The sequence below is a fragment of the Phalaenopsis equestris genome, unplaced genomic scaffold (assembly GCF_001263595.1).
Source record: "Phalaenopsis equestris unplaced genomic scaffold, ASM126359v1 Scaffold000504, whole genome shotgun sequence".
NCBI lineage: Eukaryota > Viridiplantae > Streptophyta > Magnoliopsida > Asparagales > Orchidaceae > Phalaenopsis > Phalaenopsis equestris.
The window spans coordinates 916,384-937,498 of NW_018164944.1; the positions used below are offsets into that span (position 1 = coordinate 916,384).

General features: G+C 35.1%; 1 protein-coding gene across 3 annotated transcripts; it reads right to left on the reverse strand.

Moving 5' to 3' along the window:
* Positions 1-11,070: 11,070 nt before the first annotated feature.
* Positions 11,071-20,099, reverse strand: LOC110028239 (pyridoxine/pyridoxamine 5'-phosphate oxidase 2). 3 transcript variants are annotated; one of them, XM_020729999.1, is made up of 7 exons: positions 19,943-20,099; positions 19,768-19,817; positions 19,616-19,673; positions 19,446-19,478; positions 15,024-15,119; positions 11,703-11,867; positions 11,077-11,398 (listed from the first exon to the last, which is right to left on the reverse strand). In XM_020729999.1, exons 1-7 carry the CDS (start codon positions 20,048-20,050, stop codon positions 11,294-11,296), a joined length of 615 nt encoding a protein of 204 aa, XP_020585658.1. In that variant the 5' UTR covers positions 20,051-20,099; the 3' UTR covers positions 11,077-11,293. The 3 variants fall into 3 exon arrangements, with proteins under 3 accessions (XP_020585660.1, XP_020585658.1, XP_020585659.1); XM_020730000.1 differs by lacking the exon at positions 11,077-11,398 and adding an exon at positions 11,498-11,539; XM_020730001.1 differs by lacking the exon at positions 15,024-15,119 and having other exon boundaries at positions 11,071-11,398.
* Positions 20,100-21,115: the final 1,016 nt, after the last annotated feature.

A 21,115-nucleotide genomic window follows, 5' to 3' on the forward strand; every position in this document is an offset into this window, starting at 1 on the left:
CTTCCGTTAACGGATTGTAGCTCGCCGCTCCTGTTGAGCGCAGCTTACTCGGTTCCTCCGGTCTGAAGGCCACCGAACTTGAGAGTCGTTGTTTGCATAGTCTTGTGGGCTGCAGCTTTTGGATCACAAGAGAAGATCAACAGATCCCATTTCCAGCGGTGAGACCATCTGCGGAGAGGAGTCCCTCCCTTCCCGCAGGGACAACGGTAGGAAGGGAGTCTGAGGCCTCTCGAAGGACGACCTGTGGCTAGGGTATGAAGTCTCGCTCTAATACCATGTTAAAATTCAGAATAATGCAAAATACATAATTATTTTATTGATATGAACGAGCGTATAAATAACCCTTATAAGAATCCTACAATAAAAATAAATAATATGAAAATACAAGATATATCATCAAATATCTCCAATAATCAAATCATATTAATCATTTGAGGATAAAGAAAATAACATAAGAAAATAATTAATTTCGAATCTAACAAATTTTTTTACAAAAAAAACTTCCTTAAAAAGCAGAATTTTCTTTTACAAAGACTTCCTTAAAAAGCAGAGCAGGCCTAAATTTAATATCTATATCTATGGAGTATAGGGTTTAGATAATATCTCAAATATCTCCATGTAAAACCTAAAATACTTATACCTTTTCAATAATATCTCCAATTATCACACATCCCCCACCCATCTGCAGCTCTTGAAACGGGCCCACAATTACCCGGGCGGATCTTTTAGTCAATTATAAATAACAAAATAAATATCCCGGAACCGATCCCACCTTTTCTCCCCCTTTTCGTCCCGCTGTTTCTCTCTTCTCTCTTCCCATTGATGGATCTCGAGTTGGACGGAGGAGCGGCACTCACGCTTCCTCAACTCGATCGAAAGCACGTTCGTCCACCAAATGCTCGGCATCCATCCCGACGGAGATAACCGCCGCCGACAAACGGCGAGGATCGACCGTCGTGTTCCGGATTGCATCGCCGGAAAGGAGTCGGCGAAAACTTCTCGGATAGGATCGCCGGGTGAGTGAGATATTGTTGTTCTGGATTTGAATGAGTTTGGGTTTTGATGGGGAGGATGCGATCTCGTCACCTAGGGTTTTAAGTTGAGTGGATTAGGTTGAGAGCTCAGATAGCTATGTGAGTGAGCTTGATTTTTCCCTTTTTTTGAATTTTTTAAATTTTTAGGTGAGGAGTAAGTGGATTGGATTGTCGGATCTTGTTCTTGCTTTTTTTTTTAAATTATTATTTCGAATATTTATCGGAAAAAAAAAATGAATTGAAGAATCTTGAAAGACTTCCCCTAAAAAGTAATGAAAATAAATTTAAAAAATGAAATAGATAATTAATGAAAATTATATTATGGCGATTTTAAAATTAAAAAAAATTAAATTAAATTTGATTTACAGCGCCTGCTTATTTTCTTATGGCTGTTGTGTGGCTTGCTCTCTTTGCTGTACTTTGAATTTAAGCCTTCTTTCTTGGTGAAGTAACCCTGTCAAAGTTGCTTTCGTGTAAAGCAAGCTTAAATTAAGCAGCCAAATCTATTAAGATAACTATATATATTGTTGAATTAAGACTAAATCACGCAGCCATTGAGTTCCTATTGAAGTTGACTTGTTAGAACTGAACTCATTGCATATTTATGGATTCGTGATGTTCAAAATCTTGTATTTCCTTATTATTATTATTATTTTATTAAATAATAAAGCATTTTTAAATTATAATAAATAAAACTCAAAATTTTATTCCATAATTTTTTTTTTATCATTCTTTGTATCTGATGTTTTTCTTTGTGAATATTGTTTTAGATTGGAGGCGTGCTGCCATTGTTGCGGGCGCCAGCACCTGTAATTGCACACCGAAACGATTACTGAGGCGATACGATGCGTCGCCGGACCAGGTGAGTGGTTTGTAAATAATTAGGAAGCATATCATTAGTCTGTTAAGAATCCATTTTCGAGCCGAGTTGAATTCGTCTCTAATAGATTTATTGCTGCACATAGTCAGCTTGATTTTGAGCCAACGGGCTTGAAATTGAATTGATATTGATCTGGCTCGAAATCGAAACCAACTGGCTCAAATTGAGTTATTCTGATCTATTTCAGCCTGGAATTGGCTTGATCCGGCTCAAAATTGAAGCTAGCTGGCTCAAGTTGAGTTATTTGAAAAAATATTAGGTTAGGACAGTCTAATGGTTGGGCGCCACGTGTCAAGTAGACCCCATAAATTTTAACGCTCACAGTGTATTGCGGTGGGCCCACTTGGCACGTAACGCCTCATCATTGGATTCCGTACACAAATTGTGTCCCGAGTTCGGATGTAATATTTGCTCGAATTATCTCGAAATTGGTTCATGATTAGCATCATATATATATGACTCAAAATACTACTAGCTAAGATCACGTCAGGTCTAGGCCATCCTTATATGACTCAAAATCGGCTCGAAAAAAATTGATTGAAAGTTACCTCGGCTCATTTATTTCGATTCAGTCTCAATCCGAGCAAAAATTCAAATTAATATTCCGGTTATTAACATACAAATCGTAAGTATTTACTTATCAAACAACTAATGCTTAAATTTTGAAATTTTTATCTATAATTTTGGTATAAAACTTTATATATAAAAATGAATATTTCTCATATTCGGTGATATGTATATAAATATAATATTTTGTATGCTAGATATATAAATATATAAAAATTCCGTGGTAGTAATTAATATTTTAACAAAGCATGTCGTGAGATGACATGGTCTCACAAGCAACTTTAGAAACTAGTTTAATTGCACTTCATTAATTAAACTTAATGGGTAATATATTATTGTTATAGTTAAAAGTTATTTATTTTCAAATAAAATTTAATATAGCAAGATTGAAAAGCATAAATCACTTCTTTCTCATATTTGTTAAAAGAACCTGAAAAATAAAAAAAGGCATTAAAGAGTTCTATTAAAGCAAAAATTAAAGAAGTTAAAAATATGCTTAGTCAAAAAGGATGCATAGAATAATAACTGATATCATGCAAGATTTTTGGAGGAATTTTTATTAGGAGAACCAGGTTTGAACAACGTTCGAGCCGAGCTACGAGTCAAAATTTTAGGCCAAATCCTTTCGAGCCTATTTTGAATTGGCCCCATCTTGGCTCAAAAATGAATCGTTAATATAGCTCCAGCTGTGAAATTAGTGAATATAGCTTGAAGATTGTTATTCGCTCGAAAAATGATTCAGATTTTGGCTTGAATCGAAATCAGATCGAAATAAACGAGCTGAGCTATGAGCCATAATTTTGAATCAAATTTTCTCGATCCGATTTTGAGCCCACTCAAGCTTAGCTCGACATCTGATCGTTAACAACTCTAAGCACGCTCTAACCATTAATTTCTAGCCTTTTTGTCACCCTAGGCACAAGTTAAAAAATTTCGATATTTTGATAATCATTAAAACAAAAAAAAAAAAAAAAAGTTTGTGAAACAGTGCACAAACAGTGCACTATAAGTACTTCAAATTGCTGAAATAGTGAAAACAATAGCACCATTGTTGATTGCTTTTGGTAGCTCTTTCTAGGAGAACATTCAAACAATGAAAATTGAGTTCAAATAATGTATGATCTAGATTGAATGCTTGTGGAGATACTTACATAATAATCTATGCTCACCCTAGATCAAGAGGAGTCTCATCAATAGGATCCATCAATGGCAATTAGGCTGCCTCACTATCGAAAAAATACGAATACTGAGGATGCGGTCGGCGAAAACTTTCAGGTTTACAAAATTATAAAATTCCACCAAAAACCTCTTTTATTCTCAAGAATAGCCCTCATGAGCTTTAGTATTTTCTTGGGAAGATCTTTAACGCTCCATTACTTAGCCAGTTCTTCAAGACCCTAGCAAGATGTTATTCTTGCTTTGTTCGTCTTGCCAACTTGTTTCGAGGTGACCTGACCCTAGTCGATTTTGAGCCTATTTAGATATAAAATAATAATATAGAAGCAGGATTGTATTGAACTTTTGCAATTGAAAGTATGGATTTGAAGTCACAAGAGTTTAATAAAATGCTATGTTAGTAGAATAACAAGTCACATTTCATATAATTGTATGGATTAATATTAGATTTTCTTAAATCATAATGGTAAGTCAAGTAAAATATAATAACACTGTTTCATGCAATGAAATTGTTTAGCATAGTTCTCCAAGTATATCAGATTATTTTCCAAACTAGAAATGATTCAAATTGTTTTTTGTTGATGCTTCAAGGTGGTGCCGGAGTTCAAAAATAAGAACGGCGGCGAGGATGCATCCAAGCAAAAGCTTGAAGATGCAGCACAATAACAATGAGAGCAACAATATTGGAATTTTAAAGCTGCAGCTTCTTCTTCTCCTGCTGTCTACAGGCAATGTTTGGCTTGCATGTTGAAAGAAATGTAGAAATGTGTTCTTATATATTATGTGCTAGAGGAAACATATTTATGGTAATTTTTTGCTTGCTAAACTTTAAGGGGTTCTTTTATATTTCTAAAAGAATAAGTACTATGCCCATACAATATAATTAAAATTTTAACGAACACTTGGCAGCAAAAAATGTTATTTGTAAAAAGATTTTCCGAGCTATTTCAAAGATGTAAAAAGAACCAAAACTTAATCATCCTATGAAAATTCAAATGAGTATGAACAGGAAGACATCATCAAAAGATTTGAGTCATGAAGATGAGTAAATTGACACCAAAAGGAGCTTTGTTACAATCTATAAAATGTAATGTTGCTGCTGAATTTTGGTGAGGGAGATGTCCATGATAATTAAGATCACAACAAGAGGCGCATGATCAAATGATGGCCATGATCTCAATGAGGCGCATGATCAAACGGCTATTGGGATCGCGATTGGGATCGCGATGACGCATGTGTGATCGAACAAGCTTCATGGTGATGGAAAGCCATGCATGACTGTCAGGCTATACCTCATTTTGAGAGCTAGGTGTCACGGACAAATAGTCCCACATTGGCTATGTGTCGGGCTTAAAAGTAGTATTTAAGTCATGGGCTGTCCACCACCACTAAGAGCTCTTTTGGGAGGTGACAAGTGGTATCAGAGCAGATTACTGTCTGTCGGGTGTGTGGACTATCCATGGTCAAGTGGGACCCTCGGTGGAGCTGATTCGTGACGAGGGCGTCACGTGATTGGGTGGAGGAGAATATCACAGACAAATAGTCTCACATCGGCTAGGTGTAGGGCCGAAAAACAGTATTTAAGTCTTGACCTGTCCACCTCTCTTAAGGGCTCTTTTGGGAGGTGTTAAGTGGTATCATGTATTAGAGCAGATTACTGTCTGCCAGGTGTGTGGACTCTCCATGGTCCAGTGGGACCCTCGGTGGAGCCGATTCGTGATGAGGGCGTCACGTGATTAAGTGGAGGAGAATGTCACAGACAAATAGTCCCACATTGGCTAGGTGTAGGGTCGAAAAACAGTATTTAAGTCATGGGCTGCCCACCACCCCCAAGAGCTCTTTTGGGAGGTGACATAGAGCTAACTTTATATATCCATGGTTGTCGACGTGCGATTGAATAGTTAATGATGGAAAAAAATGTGAAGAAATTAGAGGAGATGAAGGGATTTATCTCGAAGGTTATCAACAACTATAGCATAGGCATCAAGGATGTCAAATGATTCAATGGTGATGGTGGGAGTCATGCAACTTGCAATATTTTGAACTTTCTTCTCGAAGTGTCAACTACAACATTTGATCATGCCAAGTGATATTGTATATCTAAATCATAATCTATACAAAAATCCGAGCTAACATTTCCATTTTAAATTTAACTCCTTTGTATAAATATGTACTTTAAACTAGAAAGCTAGACATGCATACCACTCAATTCCTATATATTTATGTATCGAAGGCCTAAACTTTAATTTTTGCATACATATCACCTTACCTAGGCATAAAAAGTTGTATTTTCCCTTTTAAAAGTTAAAATGAAAGTATTTTTTTGGCGATACAAATCATATGTGTTGTATAAAAATTAAAAAAAAAACAAAGTTTAGGTGTTACATTTATAAATGAGTAAAAGCTCAAAATAGTCCCCCGCTATTACGAAGTATCAATCTCAGAATTTTAGGATACTCCAAATCAATCTGTGACTATTAAAAGTTGCTCGAAATAGTGTTAAATCATATTTTCTGTTAAATTTAAAGGCGGCCTACAAGAATTGAAGGATGTTTTTATCATTTATGTACGTATTTTTAAATATATCCAGCATAACTAGATTTAGGCTAAATTTTGCTTAATACCTAATTAATTGCTGCTCAAATATGATTAAAGCCAAATATCACAAAATCTGAAATCTCATTTCTCTATCATTTTTTGCTTTTAAATCTGATTAAATAATTTATTTTGCCTCATATATTATATTTTTCTTCTTCGATGAATTACTCTTTTCCGCAAACTTACTGTGTCGTATTTACCTCGCTGGACTTGAGCTTCTCTGGGCCAAACCGTCACAGTTCGAAGCCACCTCTCTTTCCAATGAACGATCACTAATGGGGATCTACAAGCACTCGGATGGAGATGAAGCCTTGTCGCCGACGCAAGCAACGCGGATGGAGCTGGAGACAAAGAATGTTCTGTTGACTGGAGAAGCGGTGAATGAGTACTCGCCTAGAGTTGCTTGCTTTGTCGATGATAAAACAGAAGGGGAGAAGCAAGGCTAGGATGGAGACAAAGCCTTGTCGTCGACGCAAGCAACACGGATGAAGACAGGGACAAAAACTGCTTCGTCTAGTGGAGAAGCAGTGAATGAGTATGCTCATTGAGTTTCTTGCTTCGTCAATGGTAAAATAGAAGGGTAGAAGCCGCACGAGTAGAAGAGCAACGAAGATTTAGGTTTAAGGCGAAACTCTTGCGTGTATGAATCCTCCAGTGAGAATCGACGAACCCTCCTTATGTTTAATTCATGAATTTTATAAATAGACGGAATTATCCTTCAATATGTGAAAGGAGCCGTTAAATGAAAAGAAAAAAATTATTTAGGAACAATTCAGAACAATTTTTAATAACAGAAACTAAATTGGAGAATTTTCAAACTCAACGGCTAAATTAAACACTTCTTAATAGTTGGTTGACTACTCTAAGCTCCGTCTAATGTCTAATGATACAAATGATTTGTGTCGTATAAATACAAAGGAATTTAGTGGTATGTACGTAAATGTCTCTTTACAGTATTGATTAGTGAACCTTTCACATTTCACCCCATACAAGTGCCATCTCTAAATTCTTAAAGCAATTGCTCTAGCTATCAATTTAAAGTCATTATTCAGATAATTTCTTGGTAGATTTCAACCCCCTTAATGCATAACTCTTTATTTCATATTAAAAGACATCTTAATCCTTTCAATGATGCATTTTTGTGCAATTAGAAATCACACAATTCCTAATGGAATAACTAATGATGATGCAATTGTTATATATCTTTTCAAATTTTGAAAAATGTTCTTAAATTCTTTTTCAATTAAAATTTAATATCTTTTTCTCATCAACTTAATAAAGACAAGGCCATTTGTAAGTATTTCTTTACAAATCTCTTATAATATTGAGCTAAATAAAAAAAAATTAAGAGCTTCTATGATATTGTTTGGTGGAAGTCATTGTAATATCACTATATATATATATATATATATTTCTTTTATTGTTAGATTGATCCGCTGGAATCGCCGATCAACTCCTTTGCACTAACCACCACTAGGTCTAGGTGCCGATGCGGTGTGTAAATAATTCGAGTACTACACCCTACACACGGGGGGATTCAAACCCGAGACATGAGGGGAACTTACGACCTTTAAAGAGGCTGCTCTGCCAACAGACATATATATATCCTCACCACTTATTATATAACCTAAGAAGATAACATTTTTCATATTGAAAGAAGATTTTAAAAATCTTAAAAATAATGAATTCTCTCTCAACAGTTCTAAAATTATTCGCAAATATTCAACATGATCTTCATCAACCTTAAATAGATCAAAATATCATCAATGAATATAATCATTAAATGATTAATATATAACTTAAAAATTTTGATTCATTAAATTAATAAAAAACTACATGTGTGTTTATTAATCTAAATGTAATTATTAAATCAGATCTGAAAAAGAACATAATAACACATTCCAATTGATAAAATAAATCAATATTTATTGGTAATAAATATTTAATTTTAATTTTCACTTTATTCAACTCTCATACATTCATCTTTATTCTCAATAAAATAAAATGCAGTTGCAGTATTAATTAAATTACTTTCACAGGCTGTGATGCGGTCCAAAAATTAAAAAAAAATCAATTTGTATCCATGTCGGGAAAGTCTGCCATGGAAGCTATATATTTATTGAGAAGTTTTATGAAGAAGTATAGAGAAAGGAGGATCAACATATGAATTTTGTTGATTTAAAAAACAATTATGATAAGATTCCAAGATACTTTGGAATGTTCTAAACAAAAAATGTGTTGATATTGCTTATATTCAAGTCATTAAAGATAAGTATACAAGGACAATTATTTGTGTTCGAACACAAGGAGAATTGATTAAGTATTTTTTTCTGTCTCAGTTGGATTACACCAGGGTCTACTTTAAGCTTATATCTTTTCCTTTTGTTATGGATGTTTTTAATGGATATTTATAGGACAATGTTTCTTAGTGGATAATTTTCGCTAGAGAGAGTTCATAAATAACTTGAATTATGGAGGTTAACTTTAGATACTAAAATTTTATAAGATGTAGTTTTAGTTTGAGTATATCTAGAAATGAATACATGGAATGTATATTCAGTATAAGTAAATCCAATAATGGGATTGCAATAATAAGTGATTAAATCATTAAAAAGAATGAATATTTCAGACATGTCAGGTCTATTATTCAAAGTGATGGTAATATAGATGGGGAAGTCATTAGTCGAATTCAAGTTAGATTGTTGAGGTGGACGAATGCATTGGGCCTATTGTGTGATATAAAAGTACCGCTTATTGGAAAATTTTATAAGATAGCGAAACCTGCAATTCTTTATGGTGCAGAATGTTGGCTTATAAAAGAGGTAAGTGTTTTTGAGATGAGAACGCTCAGGTGGATGAGTGGCTTTATACTTGAGAGACAAAATGAAAAAAATGAATATATTTGTGAAGAGTTGGAGTAGCTTCTGTAGTAGATAAGACTAGAGAGAGTTGCTTTAGATGGTTTGGTCACATTAAACATCAACCATCTCATGACCCGGTTAGGAGAATATATATTTTATATTCGACTTATAATAAGAAAAGTAGAGATAAACCTATAAAGACTTGGGCATGTTGTATAAAAAAATGATGTTAATTTATTAGAATTACATGAACATATGGCAATAGGGTAAAAAGAAAAAGGAATCATCTAGCTGACCCCACTTAGTGGGATGACAACTTCTTCTTGTTTTTTTGTTAATCTTGTTGAGAAAGAAGACAACATTCTTATCATAGAAAAAATAAAATGATTTCATAACTCTCTTCATCACATATCAAATAGTAGCAAATTATTGAGCAAACCACATTATTCTAAAAATTATAAAAAAATCATATTAAAAATCATATATGTATTATAATTAATCCTAACAATAATTTCTTACTTTAAATATCATGTCAATAACAATGTTTTTACAAATATCTTATCTCTAGAAAGCATTCTAAGATATATATAAAGTGAAATAAATGTAAAATTTATGAATGATCTTTAGTTTAAAATTAAAATTAAAAAAAAATACTTTTAAGATTAAAATTAAAAAAAATGTAAAATTTATGAATGATTTGCATACATACAACTTAATTCTTATGTATTTACGTATCTAACACCAAAACTTTTATTTTTCTCATGTATGCCGCCTTACTTATGTATAAAAATTAAAAAGAAGTATTTCATTTGATCTGATTTATATATTTAGGTGAAATAAATGTAAAAATAAAATTTTAGGGGTAAGATTATGTAAATACATAAGAGTTCGATGGTTTGTACGTAAATACCCCAAAATTTAGAGTAAATACCACTTATCCTCATTAAAATACAGGATGCATTATTAATTTATTACTTGTTTATTAGGCTTTATGTTTTAGCTTTTAAGATGCGGGTTGTTGCAGGAGATGGATTTAAGACCCTCAGAGAAATTTGGAGATTGTAAAGCTCTCTTAATGAGCAAGAGTTTGAAATCTCTGATATTTAATGATAATCATAGTTGACGCGAACTATGAAATAGAAGTACATGTCAAAGAAGCTAGCTATTCTTTATTTTTTTTTTTAATGAATTAAGGAAATTAAATTTTGATGTAAAACAAGATAATTTAAATTATTATGCTTGCATTTTGTACGTCATAAATTAAAGATATATCTATGACATCTTAGCTTTTAAAAGTTAATGTTATGAACTCAAATATCCGTATCCTATATTTTCAATAATAGACATGTCTCGTGCCCGTACCGTGCCATGTCCGTCCCCCAAGCAACAAAGTCATACATCACCCTATTTCACATAATATGACCTCTCATAGACTTTTCCTTATTTATGATAATATTATTAACATAAGCCGACAAAAATATCAAACATTACTATACTTTATTATGAATTACCTTACAATAACACATCTCCAAATGAGATGAGTAAGGGCCCGTTTGGGGCAGCTTATAAGTGCGGCTGCGCTTTTGAAAACACAGCCTAACCATTTGGTTTGCGCGTTTTTGAAAACGCTGTCTGCCGCATTTGGATTTTTTATGCGTTTGGATTTTTTACACTAAACGCAAGTCGTGGGTCGACCCCCGTAGTTGACCTGCGGGCCGCATTTCAGGATAAGTTGTTTATCCTGAAACGCACAAGCTGCCCCAGACAGACCCTAAGTCCACTTCAAAATAAACATAATATTATACAATCTTAAGATTTCATTAACATAAATATCATGAAATTATTTAAAATATGTGATTGCATAACAATATGGTAATTTCATCAGCAATATAAAATACTAATGACATGCTTAACATAGAGAAATTCTATAAACATTAAACCCAAGAATTATTTGCATCCTGTAACAAGCATTAAACCAAAACTATAAAATTAAAAGGTACATCAATAACAAAACAGCAAAATAACGTTTTAAGTAGAAACTTTGGAATGGAACTAACTGGAACAGCAGCATTTAGAAATAAAACACAGCTAAAGTACAAATATAAGGCAAAAAAGAGCCATTTATTTGCATTTAGTCACAGCCAAAACTCCACAAATGCTAACAGTTTTGATCCTTATTATGGGTTAACTTTCTCTATCTGCCAAGCATTATTAGACTGATCACTGCTACGACTTGAAGTGAATAGGAACCTCACATTTCTTTTCAAGTTCACATAATCAACCTGAATCAATTGCACAGGGAACCTAAGATTGTACTCAATAATTGTAAACTTGTAAAAGCTCGGATTGATGGTAAAAGCTACTTTAAAAAAAATATTTTCTTAGAAATCAAAACTCTATTTTTGCATTGTCATCAAGCCATCCTGAAAACGGACAAGAAGGGGCAAATGAACTAAAGTGGTTTAGAAGAGTTTATTAGGGGTCTGGGGCAGAAAACAATGGTAAGTGATTAAAGAGATGCAAAACTAATTCTACAGCAATAAATTAAGAAGGCAATGAAAAGATTAGTAGTGAAGGAAAGCTAACCTGCTCTGGGTTAAAAACCAGAAGACAAAATGAATCAAGTGGCCCGATAGAGGGATCAAGTTGATAATCTTCGCTAGATTCCTCGAGAACTGGAAGACGAGGAACAGGCCTCAAGTACTGCAACCTTGACTTGAGAGAGCTTGCAAACCAAGATTCCTTTCTTTGCTGCGTAAACAATGATGGTTTAAATATATAACTACTGGTGACTGAAGAACAGTCTGCAGATAAATAATAACTTTCTATATCAGCAGAGAAGTGGGAGATCAATGAATTGGATGGCATCCTGAGGACGGCAAGGGAGCATGAACAAAATATTCAGCTGTATAAAGAAATTTCAAACTGCAGTTCACAACAATAACTACAAGCCTTTATCCCATTAAGTGAGTCCGACTACATGAATCCTTTTCTTCATTGTCTTATTGAGTGTCATATTTTCATTTAATTCTAATAAATTAAGATCATTTTTTATACAATATGTCGAAGTTTTTTTAGGTCTACCTCTGCCTTTCTTAACTTAAGTTGAATCTAAAACAATTACTCTCCTGACCGGATCATTAGATGATCATTGCTTAATGTGACCAAACCATCTAAGCAACTCTCTCTAATCTTTTATGCCACTGAAGCTACTCCAACACTTTCACAGAAACATTCCGTTCGCATTTTGTCTCTAACTGTCAAGCCACTAATCCACCTAAGCATTCTCATCGCAGCAACACTTAACTTCGTTTTATGCTTCTCCTTTAAAGACCAACATTCAGCGTCATAAAGCATTGCAGAACTCACCACCATTTGATATTGGAGTTAACCCAAATCACAACCAAATGCCAAATCAAAGAAAGTACAAGACGACTCTTCAACCAAAAACAATACAAGAACATACAAACAGTAAGCAACAATGACGACTGTCAAATAAGAAAAAGAATACATCATAAAAGACAGAACGAGCCCCTCTAAAAGAGGGCAGCAGATCCGAAAGGCTGAAAGGAAGCTGCTATAAAGCTGGTCGGTAGCGAGAGCAAGTGGCCGTGGTGCTGGAGGAGCAACAGGTGGCGGCGATGTTGGAGGAGCAACAAGTGGTTGGCGGCCTGTAGGAAGGCCAAGCATGATTGTCGGCCTGCTGGAGGGAGCACGGAAGATGGATGGCCTGCTAGGAGGTGCAAGGTACGATGGACAACGATCTGGAAGAGGCTGATGGTGATCGGGACAATGCCCAGAAGAGGGAACAACAACCTGGAAGAAGTCAGTGGTGGTCAAGATAGCACCCGACAAAGTGGATAGCAACCTGGAAATAGTAGGATGGGTTGACGGTAGTAGGATAGCTGCTGGAGGTGGCGAACAGCAGCAGGGAAGGTGAACAAGGGGGATGGCGGTGATGAGACTGTGGCTAGATGGCAGGCGACAACAAGGAAGAGGAAGGACAATATAGGTAGTTGGGGGAAGATAAGTATCCCATGAGATCGAGTTACAATCAGAGCACCTCTGGAACCATTAGAAATGATCATCACCTCGGATGAGTTACAGTAGGAGCACCTTCTCGTTATTGGATACAACCCTTCAAAAGAAAGAACACTACAAAAGCAGCAAATTGAAATCTGAAATGATAAAAAACTATCCCTAAAGCACTCAAACAACACATATATAATAGTTGCTAGTAGTTAGGAAAGGAAGGAATAGGAATTGGAAAGAAATAAAAAATATAAATAGGAAAAGGGATAGAAGAGGCAAGCAATAGAATAGGAAGGAGATCCTCCCTTTGGAAGGGAGTGAAATAGGAAGGTGGGAGTGCGGAGGGGCGGTAATTCCCGCCATAATAGAAGGCTCGCCGGTCCAGCCTCTCTGTTGGGCCGATACCCATACGCTGGACGAACCGGTCCAGCTACAACTCCACATCACCATCTTATAAAATTTTCCTTTAAGTTTAAGTGGTACTTTTCTATCGCACGCACAATAGGCCTAATGCATTCCTGCATTCCTCCACTTCAACCAACCAACTTCAATTCTACTAATAACATCCCCATCTATATAGCCATCACTTGAACAATAGACCCTAAAATATCTAAAGTGTTCACACCATTTAATGATTTGATCACCTATAGTTATAACTCTGTCACTAAATCTACTACCACTAAAGTTACATTCCATGTATTCAATTTTAGATCTACTCAAACCAAGTCCTTTAGACTCCCATGTAGACCTCCATAATTCAAGTTTTTCTTGAACTCTTTCTTTATTCTCATCCACAATAAGGATATCGTCAAGGAAAAACATACACCGAAGTACATCCTCCTGAAAATGTCGAGTAAGAGCATTCATAACTAGAGCAAAAAGATATAGTCTTAAAGTCAATCCCTGATATAATTCAACTAGAATACAAAAATACTAGGTCAATCCTCCTTCTGTAAAACACAAGTAACAGTTCTAGTATAAATATCTTTATTGACTTGAATATAAGTCATATCAACCCCTTTTGTTTTTCTAGAACTTTCCAAAGAATTTCTCCTAGAACCCTCTTCTAAGCTTTTTCCAAAAAACTCATCTTGGAACCACAGTTCAAATAATAGGCAAAATTTCATGCTGATAACTGACAGAGGCATAAAATAGTAATGACTTCTGAACAAACAAACTAATTGAATACTAGTTATCTAAAATAAAAAGCCAAATCTTTAGATAAACCACACATTTTCCCTAAGGGGATAATCTAGGATGGTTGCTGCACCACCAAAGAAGAGGAAGATTTCCACTATAAAAATTTAGAGAATAGAAACAGCAGAACAAGATCTCCAACTTAACCTCAAAGTCATGTACTGCTTATGTATGTCTGCTGCTATCTTGGCTACAGTTGTACCGACTACGGATACTGATACCTTGAAGTTCTGCATACGAGATTATTCCTACATCTTAAATTTAGAGATTTTTCATGAAGGTTTCACTTTTGTTGGATATTTAGTGAACATTTACAACCATAAGCTCGCCTTACAGCCATACTTTTGCCTAAATCAGAGCATAGTTGATTTCCAGAAAAAAACACTTACTAGCTTTTGCATTTTAAATATATTAAGGTAAAATAACAAATTTCGGATTGTTAAGACAACAGTTCAACGCATGAATGGCACGAGCAACTTCCACACAAATTTTACAACCACAAAGAAATAACGATTACTACAAAGTATGTGATTAGCCATGAAAGGCAATTTATTTCTAATGTCTCCAAAGAACTTTTAAACTAGCTATAATCTTTCAAGAGTTCAAAGATAACAAAATCCCGATAGGGTATCAGCAATAACGAGGAAGGAGGTAATAAGAAGTTAGTTTAATGGTCACCTGTTGTTTGGCAAGATCTCTAGTAGAAGAGTCAATTACATCAATCCTCCCATTTATCCGAAACTGCTCCCATGACTCAGTAAAATACCAACATATCTGCAATATCCAAAGAAAAAAAAAGGAGAACCCTTCATCATCCTATCATCATCATTAGTATCATGTCACTATTTGGGGTCAGTTTGATGAATTTTTGCTTCTCATCCATTCCAATTGAGTGTGGTATAAAGCATTAAAACTATTTTGTAGAAACCTTTTTCATAATTCTGTCCATATTACCTTTGGTTTACATTTTCCTTCAACTCACCATTTTAAATTTATTTATCCTTCTTATGGGATATTTTATACACTTCAATATACATATGTAAATCACCTGATTACATTTTCCATAAACTTATCTTTAATTGATGTTATTCCTACAATTTCTCTAAAATAACCATATATTAATCCATAATTTCTTTTTGCTAATTTATCTAAATATTTTCATTTATTTCATAATTTGGCTATTAGTGATTCAATGACTTATTTATTAAAACAATCAAATGCTTACAACATAGATGAACTAATTATAGTTTATAGAATAAGGCATAAGGCTCCTTGATATTATCATTTACATATGATTCCTACTAAATCACTCTATTTTAACCAAGCAGACTTAATTGATTACAACAACAACAAGAAGCCTTTATCCAACTAAGTGGGGTCGGCTAACAATACTTAATTGCTTAATTAAAGTTAATTCATTATTTATCTCCCTAGTCTTCTATAAAAAACACTCAAGTATTTCAACAGATTAGATTATGCATAAATATCATTTTACCTTTTAATAATATTTATTGATAAAATTTAGTATCAAATCAAAAAAAAATATGTATCATATAGCAAACATTTGTTCCATTAATCCCAAGCCATTTATCTCCTGCAATGTTCACCATTTAAATTATTTCAACAGATGTCGCATTGAATAGCAATATGCCTTTTTGCAAAAAAAAAAAAAAAAAAAAAAAAAAATTAGAAAAACAATACAATAAAGTATTGACTACATCACTTTAAACATCGATTATAAGCATCTTTAAAACGAATAAAAAAAGTTACAAAGAGATTATTCTCAATTGCAGAAAATAGAGCATTTTATCACTCATAGCATCACGAGTTCTAGAAATCCTTGATGTATATGCTTGCACAACTATCAAAGCTTGTTGACCTTGGTAAATCAATTCATGCTTATGCAACTTTTGAATATCATTATGAGTTAGAGAAAAAAGATTAAACCTAAATATAATAAAAGAATTTTCTCAGTTCCTTTCAATTTAAAATAAATAATCTTTCTCGCCCGACAAATGACCTAACCCTGCATAAGGATTAAAATGTACGACCAACTTAGTTTGTTGGATGGGTGTTTTATATCTAACCACCAAATCTTGAGTTCAAGGCTTAGCATATACCTACATGTTGAGAAATTAGGACAAAGAAAAACAGTAACCGACACAAATCCAGAAGAACACCAAGATTCAAGATTTAACGAATTTAACGAGGTTCGGCAAAGATGCCTACGTCCTCGGGAGCAGAGCAGCAATTCCTTTCAATATTCAGAAAATGGTTACAGAATTCAGAGATACTTCATGAGTTTACAAACAGGTCTATTTATAGCCTCAAGAGTAAACCCTAAGTACAATATGTAATTATAACATTACCCATGTACCGTACCGCAGGGCGTTGCCCCCGCACCCCCAACCCACATAACGTAACTTCCCGATTTGGACAAATTCTTCCTCTCAGATCCGCTTCGTCCTCTCAGATCCGCTTCGTTCCAGCGTCTATCCCTATATGGTATATAAGTCATACCATAACAAATCTCCACCTTAGCGAATATCCAGCCCCTTAGGAGAAAAAGATACCTGAGAGTTACACTTGCACCGTTGTGGGTCGGGCCACCATGCTTCTCTAGCAATTGCACACATTCAACACGTCCAAACAATGCAAGAACTTGTTGATAGTAACTGGTTTGGTCAATATATCAGCTGCATTTTCATCAATATGAACATTCTGGAACAATATCTCACCAAAAACAATCAATTCTTTGATCTTGTGATATCTGACATAAATGTGTTTGGTTCTCGCATGGTATATCTGCTTCTTAGCCAGATAAATAACACTCTGACTGTCACAATGCAACTGAATTCCACCTTGTTCAACGTCCAGTTCCTTTACTAGCCCAGTAAGCCATAAGACTTCTTTAGCAGCTTCAGCTACTGCCATGTACTCAGCTTTAGTTGTAGATAATGTCACAATAGACTGAATTGTTGATTTCCAACATATATGACCTTCACCAAGAGTAAACACATACCCAGTTGTAGACCTTCTGTCATCCAAATCACCTGTATAGTCAAAATCAACATACCCCACAATTGAAGGATCATTCTGCTGACTGTCAAAAATAATATTATGTCCTACAGTACCCTTCAGATACCTGAAAATTCACTTAACTGCTCCCAATGTCGCCTTCCAGGTTCAGCCATGTATTTGCAGACTTGACTAACAACATGAGCCAAATCAGGACGAGTACATACCATTGCATATATCAAGCAACATATACCATTGCATATATCAAGCAACCAACTGCACTGACATATGGAACCTTTGCCATGTTTTTGATTTCTGTATCTGTTTTAGGACACTGTTCTGAAGAAAACTTAAAATGATTTGCCAAAGGAGTGCTTACAGGCTTTGCTTCGCTCCTCTCAAACTTGTCCAGCACTTTCTCAACATAGTCTCGTTGAGATAGACTTAATTGTCTTCAGCCTCTGTCTCGATGAATCTTTATTCCAAGAATCTTTTTCGTATGCCCCAAGTCTTTCATGTCAAATTCCTGACCCAATAAGCTTTCAAACCACCGACATCATTCAAATTTTTCGCAGCAATCAGTATATCATCAACATACAGTAACAGAAAAATAATAGAACGATCATCAAGGCTCTTCACATAAACACAACAATCATTCTCGCATCTCTTGTAGTCAATCTGAATCATGTAGGAGTCAAACCGCTTGTACCATTGTCTTGGAGACTGTTTCAACCCATACAGCGATTTCTCTAACCTGCAAACCAGATGCTCCTGTCCAGGTTGAGTGAACCCTTCTAGTTGTTTTATCTAAATCTGCTCCTCCAAATCACCATGCAAGAAAACAGTTTTAATATCCATCTACTGTAAATGCAAATCTCAAATCACTAATAATGCAAGCACTGTCCTGATTAAAGTATGTCTGACCACAAAAAAAAAGATTTCATCATACTATATCCCCTTCTGCTGTGAAAATCACTTTGCTACCAGTTGAGCCTTGAACTTTTCCCCTTCTTTTTCTGATATTGCTAGTTTCCTTTTGTACACTCACTTGCACCCAATAGTATTCTTTCCCTCAGGAAGCTGAACTAGCTCCCTTGTTCGATTTTTCTGCAAAGACTCCATCTCCTCAACCATTGCACTCATTCATTTCTCTTTCTCCTGACAAGTGATAACTCCTTGAAAAGTGGTTGGATCATCGTTCCTGATGAGAAGTGCACAAGAGACTAAGTTTTCATAACTTAATTTGCTAGGAGGTCTTATATCGATGCGTCTCTGTCTATCTATTGCTAGATTATAATTCTGTAAACATCCTCGGGAAAGATGCCTACGTCCTCGGGAGCAGAGCAACGATTCCTTTCAATATTCAGAAAAGAATTACAAAATTCAGGGATACCTCATGGGGTTACAAACAGGCCTATTTATAACCCATAAGTAAACCCTAAGTATAATATGTAATTACAACATTTTGTACCGTGCCGCAGGGCGTTGCCCCCACACCCCCAACCCACATAACGTAATTTGCCGATTTGGACAGATTCTTCCGCTCCGCTTTGCTCCGCTTCGTTCCAACGTCTGTCTCAATATGAATGAGTCATACCATAACAATATGCGTGTGTGAGTTCACAAAAAAAAAGGTAAAGAATTATGCATGCCATTACTTGGCCAAGCTTAGCTTAAGCCGAACAAAACACACCCTTAATATCACCGGTATATAGCACTAATATATAACTTCTTAATAAGATGTCACATAGCCAAATCTCTTCATAAAAATTCAAACTTGGATAAAATAAGATAGCTAATCCTATATGTTAGGCCCGTGCGTATTCTAGAGAAGTCAAACAAACATTCTTTGAATAAGCTAAAGATATGGCATGGCCGAGTCGATAACCTATAGAAGCACCACCAACAGTGCTCCCACATCAATGGAAGTATCTATTCATACTTATGCTAGATAAAAGCTGAATATTCACTTAGGTTAATAGTTAATATTTAATAAAACATCTATAGAAAAAAAAAAATCATACATCTTGGTAAGAATGAATTAGGCCCAAAATAAAGCATCTAACTTATGAAACACATTACCTCACCATAATGAAACTGATTAATCTCTTCAATCTGCTACGATGTTGGAAGTGGCATAGTTTCCAGTAGAAAACTTCCTTGTTAGTATGAATTGAAGTAGTGCTACAATGGAAACAAAGAACAACAGAAAAACAAAAAACCTTAATAAACAAATTACACAACAATTGGACCTTGCGAGTTCGGCTATCCGTATTAATCAAGATATTATCGCTGCCTTCCTGAAACCCTCTGCAACAAAATTGGAGGAATGAAGAAGTGCAAAACTCAACCAAGTCCTTAAACAAAGGAGGAAAAGCAAAACAACAAATGTCGCGATTAGGACCTGAATACCACTGTCCGATTTGCGGGCCTTCCATTAACGGAGACAGTAGCCTAGAGTAAAAATTTAAAAGATAAGTCGATAAGCTAAGAGAAAAGCTTTGGGGCTTAAACTCTAGGGTTTTGTAAGAAAGAACGAAGAAGGAACGAAGGGCGGGATGGGGATGCCGGAAGAGTACGAGTTGGAAGTAGGTAGAATGCTTGAGATGTGCATTAGAATCTAGGGCTGCAGCAAGCAGAGCTCTCCAGTGCTGCGCAGCCGTAGCAGCTGCTCCACCCGCGGCCATCTGTTGAGAATTCACTGGAAACTGAGCTTTGCTAGCTAAATTACTTCAATTGTAATACTAATATTAATTCATCAAATATAATATATTATTTTTAATATATATATATATATATATATATAAAATCTATAAAATCCCTTATTAAAATGCGCTTATAATTTTTTTTAAATATAAATCACTTAGTCTAAATTAACTTAGACCTAGACATCAACCTTCTTAAGCCTAACATAATGTAGACTTAGTTCAACTCTAGCCCAACCAAGACCTGGCCTAAGTCCAACCTAATATGGACTTAGTCAAACTTAAGTTCTCTTGAGTTTAACCTAACTTAGGCCCAAGTCAATTGAATTACTGGGTCAAGTCGACCTAACTCTGGTTCACCCAATTCTACTGAATCGTCGGGTCAAGTCGACCTAACTCGCGTTAACCCTATTCAACTGAATCGTCGAGTCAAATCGACCTAACTCGGGTCAACCCAATTCATCTGAATCACTGGATTAACCCGAGAACCTGACCTAACTCGGGTTAACCTAATTCAACTGAAGCACCGGGTCAACTGGACCTAACTCGAGTTCACCCAAATAGATCACCAAAATGATCATTGGTAAATAAATCACCAAAATGATGGTTATTTCATAGGAACACCTCAATGATTTCAAAGTTCTCACAAAATCATAGGCAAAGAGTGAGTCTCTCACATCCCAAATAGGTAACAACTCATTGACATACTAGGGCTACGAGACAACCAGATCAACTTATAAGATCCACATTATGCTTCTAGAGCTTAACCAGACCATAAGGGTAAAGGGTGAATCGTCGTATGACAAATGGGTGGTAGGCTATTCACAAATGAGGCCTACGAGACGACACTAACAAAGTCACAAAAAGGACGACATTACTCAAAAAGGCTCAACAAAGGAGAGATAGAGTATTCATAATTAGTTGGAGATGGTCGGGTTAGAATACTACAGATTCGTCATCCCAAGCTATTAAAACCCTAAGTCTACCTAGTCGTGAAGAAAATCAACCCAACACAACTAGATAACCCTTGTCAGCAATTCATAAATT